Source organism: Arachis stenosperma, chromosome 6, assembly GCF_014773155.1.
Source record: "Arachis stenosperma cultivar V10309 chromosome 6, arast.V10309.gnm1.PFL2, whole genome shotgun sequence".
NCBI classification, from domain to species: Eukaryota; Viridiplantae; Streptophyta; class Magnoliopsida; order Fabales; family Fabaceae; genus Arachis; species Arachis stenosperma.
In genome coordinates, this window is record NC_080382.1 from 106,819,465 (window position 1) to 106,824,868 (window position 5,404).

The 5,404-nt window shown below is 35.4% G+C and overlaps 1 protein-coding gene across 1 annotated transcript; it reads left to right on the top strand.

Annotated features, from left to right (window-relative positions):
- Positions 1 to 1,088: 1,088 nt before the first annotated feature.
- Positions 1,089 to 4,932, top strand: LOC130932943 (translocase of chloroplast 34). Its single transcript, XM_057862411.1, has 8 exons — positions 1,089 to 1,226; positions 1,559 to 1,671; positions 1,815 to 1,922; positions 2,011 to 2,135; positions 2,252 to 2,516; positions 3,796 to 3,864; positions 3,947 to 4,108; positions 4,368 to 4,932. The coding sequence occupies exons 2-8, from the start codon at positions 1,573 to 1,575 to the stop codon at positions 4,479 to 4,481; spliced, it is 942 nt and encodes a 313-aa protein (XP_057718394.1). The 5' UTR covers positions 1,089 to 1,226; positions 1,559 to 1,572; the 3' UTR covers positions 4,482 to 4,932.
- The last annotated feature ends 472 nt before the right edge of the window (positions 4,933 to 5,404 follow it).

The following is a 5,404-nucleotide window of genomic DNA, read 5'->3' on the forward strand; positions in this document are numbered from 1 at the left end:
GACAAAATCACTCGATCATAAAAGAATGACATCACAGTGAATGAAAACGCTGATGCGGCAGTCGGAAGAGAACTCTGATGATGGCAGAGAGTTTCGGCGATATTTTCAGTCTCCTTCTCCTCCTCCTTCTTGCAAAAGGGGATGCTTCTTCTTCTTTGCCATGGCGGAAGGGGACACAGCGGCCATGGTGGAGGAGACGCGGAAGGGACGTAATGGCATGTTAAAGAAAAAGAGGCGGTGAACACGAGAAAGCGGTGAGATACTGCCATGGCGGAAGAAGATGCAACGACGTGCCATTGCGGTATGACAAAAGGGGACGCAGCAGCGTGTTGAAGAAGAAGAAACGGCGAACATGAAACATCTTCTCATGGTTGGGTAATTTTGTCAAATTTTAAAATTTTTTATGGCTATTTTGTCAATAACAAAAATTATTTTATCAGTGTTAGAATCTTTCAAGTATCGATTTAGTATTTACCTTTTCTGTATATTTAGTATGTATATCTTTCTTTTTTTTTTACCAAAGATAAGAAGACTCGAACCCACGATCTCTTAGTTGAATATGGAAAAATTATGCCATTTGAATTATAACTTATGAACTAGTATGTACATCTTTCATTTTTATTAAACACGTATATCATAAAAAAAAGAGTTATAATAAAATTTTACCGATGACATTTTAAGAAAAATTTATACATGTTATATCCCTAAAATTTAATTTTTATTGATATAATTATTAAATTACACTTATTTATCATGATGATTATTGTTACAAAACACTGTAAATTTTGAACATCAATAAAACTATAATTTAACAACTCACATTTGTGTATATTTTAAAATTTTATCTTTTCATAAACTTTTCTTTAAAAAAAAAAATATGTCGTCAAATAGTTTTAGATTAATATAAAAGATAAAATTATATAAATATAATATACAATGTATAAGCTTGAATATAGAATCTAGAATAATACATATTTATTGAAGATCAAAGAGTTCAATTAATTTTTTTTTATTTTACTAATTTAGATATCTACTATAATATAAATAATAAAATAACACTTGTCTATCTCAATATAGCTAAGAGGTAAGAGGGGCCAATCCAAGACATGAGAGACAGGACAGACGCACTGTACTGTTTAAAAGCTGGATTAGTCGGATAAGGGAGGCGGTTACCTCATTCATTCTATTCCCACCGTTTCCCAATTCTCTCTTCCTCCTTCACTCAGGTAAACTAAACACCCAACTTTTCTTCTCCGCAATTCTACTCCTTTGTCTCTCTTTATCATTTCCATGGTTACCCTTGTTTTTTCGTTTTAAACTATATTTAGTTACCTTTTCTAATCATGGATTGTTAAGAGGTTTTGTGGTTATTGCACTGGCTTGTTCAAATACGTTTCCCAATTTTGCAGAATCAATGCTTAGTAACAGTGTCTATTGTTGTTTCGAGTAGTACTAGGTTTCTGTCACTGTCTTGTGGAATTCGCACTATAACATAATAATAATCTTGTCTTGTTCAATTTACTTTTTGATAATTGTCTCATTTTCGATGTTGATTTAGTGAAACATCCTTCGATGGCGCCCCAATTCACGCGTGAGTGGACAGGAATCAATACCTTTGCGCCTGCTACCCAGACAAAGTTGCTTGAGCTCTTGGGAAAGCTTAAACAAGAGGTTCTGTTTTTTATTTTATTTTTTGATATTTTTCCCGCTAAAATTATGTGTTTGATAAAGACAATTACTCATACTGGTTAGTTTAATTGAACTATTGTTGTTTACATACCGTAGTGAAAATTTGTATGGTTGTTTTGGTGTAGAATGTGAACTCTTTGACCATACTTGTGATGGGGAAAGGTGGTGTTGGGAAATCTTCAACTGTCAATTCCATCATTGGGGAAAGAATAGTTTCTATTAGCCCATTTCAGGTATGCAATTGTGCTTCAGTTGTTTTTCCGCTATAATTGGCTGTTAATGTTTAATTCTGATTCAATGTTTTTTAATTTTCATGGAAAGTCGGAAAGTCCACGGCCGATGATGATATCGCGATCAAGGGCGGGTTTTACGTTAAACATTATTGATACTCCTGGTCTAATTGAAGGGGGATATATCAATGATATGGCGCTTGATATAATAAAACGGTAGGCTTATGTTTCCCATATGGCATTCCACTTGCAAGGATTGTTTTGGTCATTTTATTTTCTTGACTCGTGTGTTATTCTTTCTCATTCCCTTTCTCTTTTGTGTGCCTGAGCAGTTTCCTTTTGAACAAGACCATAGATGTTCTGCTTTACGTGGATCGCTTGGATGCGTACAGAGTGGACAACTTGGACAAGTTGATCGTCAAAGCTATAACAGATAGTTTTGGCAAAGCAATATGGAGTAAGGCTATAGTAGCTCTAACACATGCTCAGTTCTCTCCACCAGATGGTTTGGCTTATGATGAATTCTTCTCGAAAAGATCTGAGGCTCTATTGAAAGTTGTTAGATTGGGTGCCCGGATAAAGAAAGATGCGTTTCAGGTATTTGCCTATGTATTTACGTCTTAAAACTGTCAAGGAACTATGATCTTTGAATGGCAAGACCTCCGTTTAGTTGATTCTTTGTTTTCCCTATGCATTCCCTCCTCATCTCGGAATCCGTTTTCTTAGTTTTGCAATGAGAAGTGTAGTTTTCCCACTATTCGATTTATGCAACTTGACCAGTTTACATGTATGTCTTTATGATGCAAGTGCTTTTTACCTAGCTGGTCAGTCAAGGTTAACCATGAATTGATCTACTAGTTGGTCCAGTTAAGTCTTAAATCTTAGTAAAACAGATACATTGCTTGGCCCATAGAAACAGTATAATTTATGGTTGATTCTGCACAAATAGAGTAATCTAGGATTTGAACCCGGCTGCAGTGCTTTTGTAGGCTGGTGTTCAACCAGCATGCGAATGCTGTCTTTATGGTATGACCTTTTGAGGTAATGAGTTTATTAGTGGTGATATCTAGCCTGCCACTGAGCTATCCCTATTCCCTTTCTCTTGTGTGTGACTGTTTCCTGTTATAATCCCCCCCCCCCCCCCCCCTCCTCCTCCTCACTTCTCTAGTGTGACCCATATGATGGAGTTAGTATATTTAGATACATGTTAAGATTTTTCTATTTGTTTTATTAAAATATACATAAATATATGGAGGCTCTTGTTCATTCAAACTTAGTCTATTCTTGAAAACTTGATCTTCTCCTTTGGACACTTGAAAGACTGGCCCAGTTTTATAAAAACATTGCTACGGAGGAATAGCCTGAAAATTTGGTGTGAATTTTTTTTCCCGTGTTTGTTTGTAAGTGGGTTTATTTCTGCAAGTAGCCCGCTTTATTGTATTGCCAATTGACCTTTACATACTGGCTCATTTAGGTTTATGTTGCATTTCCTACATACATGTTTGTAGATTTTGTAGTGAGTCAAGAGAAGAGAGATTTTCATGCATACTATGTAGTCTAATGTATGTTATATCTTATGGGAGTGAATGTATCTAATTTCAAGGGAATATTGCTAAGACAGAAAATTTGTTGCTTTACCTTCATTCTGGACTCTAAATTTCTAAATGCTTGGTTTTTGGCTTCTCTGTGGTATATACTCTGGGTTTTTAGAGCATCATTCTAATGATCTAATTTGTAAATTACTTTTCACTCCAATATATTTGTTCCTTTCTTCCAGCTTGTTCTTGTGTCTCTGTTATTTATTTGTTTTCTATCATAAAAGAAGATCATTGTTAAAATTATGCTTATATTTCCCCCTCGTTTTTGGGTATCCTAGGCTGCTGGTGTTCCTGTTGTTTTGGTCGAGAACAGTGGGAGATGCAACAAGAACGATAGTGATGAAAAGGTCGGAGATTTAGTTCATAGCATAATATCTTCTCTTTTTACTTGTCAATCTTGTTTAGACAATGTATGGTTCATGGTGATAGGTTCTTCCAAATGGAATTGCTTGGATTCCTCATCTAGTGCAAACAATCACAGAAATCGCATTAAACAAAAATGAGTCTGTTCATGTCGACAAGAAGCTGATTGAAGGGCCAAATCCTAATCAAAGGGGAAAACTGTGGATTCCTCTTATATTTGCTCTCCAAGTAAGCTTTGAACTTCTCCAGTTGTCTATTTTACCACCAAAATAGAACAATTTCTCAACTTATTTGAGAGAAATTCCTCTAAAAATGTTCGTAAGTTTCATCTCGAGTAGAGTAGATCTTGCCTACCCCGAAATCTTTTATTTAACATGCCTAAACAGGAATGGTGCTCCAATCAAATAGATTTTCTTTCTTGTTTCCTCTTTACACTTGCAGAGAAGCGATGCGCTCTCATTTTTTAATTCTTTCTCCGTGTCTGCAGTATTTCTTTGTCATGAAGCCAATAGAAGGACTGATCCAGAATGACATTCAGAACGAGAGTAAGCCAGCGTGGGAGTTGCGGGATGCAGCATCTCGGAGGAGAAATCGATATTAGCGGTGCACGCCATTGCTTTCAAGAAATGCCTTTCGGTTTTTGGTTCCCGGTGCTGCTACAATTATCCATTGTCTACTTATTTTCCTTGTGAACATAGAATTGTTTCCATGTACTGCAAATTGCTAGTAGTCTGCGGCAACAGATATTTATTCTGCTTTTGAGAGGATTCTTTGTATGCTGTGAAGTTGGTTCCTTCTGCAAATTAATGATTTAGATACAAATTTATGTTTACCTTGCTAGTTGCTTATCCATATTTTAGTCTTAACTTAATAAGGGAAGATTGTTTTTCCCAAATTTCGATAACCGTTGAATCTGACTATATCAGACAGTTTATGATTGACAGTTTGATTCTTCTTTATGTAATTTTCAGTATTTTTCAAAAAGAAATGTTCCTGAAAAGGAAACCGGATATGGATGTAATTTTTATTTTTATTAGGAAGTGTTTAACTGGAGATGCATGATACAATAAGTGGAAGAATGAGTTATAAACTTCGAACTTTATTCCTTTTTTTTTTTAGAAAAAGAAAAAGGCTTTGTTAGCTCAATTAGTCAGATTACTTGATGTGCATGTTTATAAGGTGTCTTCTATCCAATTTAGTTAGTTTCGCAGATTAGGAGTTCAATTTGTTAGTTCAATTGGTCAGTTTGTTAGATTGCTAATTATAGAAAGTAGTTAGTTAGCAGCTTGTTAAGCCGGATTGTTTCACTATATAAGCAGGATTATGTGAGTGTAAGAAGTGTGATTCCTTAGTCCAAGTTAGTACATAAGTTTTCCCCCTCAGTCCTTTCTCTCAGCTCTTCTCATTAACTTGCACTCTCACTACCTCGCTCTCTGCACCTTCAACAGTTGTGTTTTGTATGTTGGCATGTATAAATTATTTGAAGTTAAGGCCTTTTAATCAGGCTTAGGCCATGTAATTCAA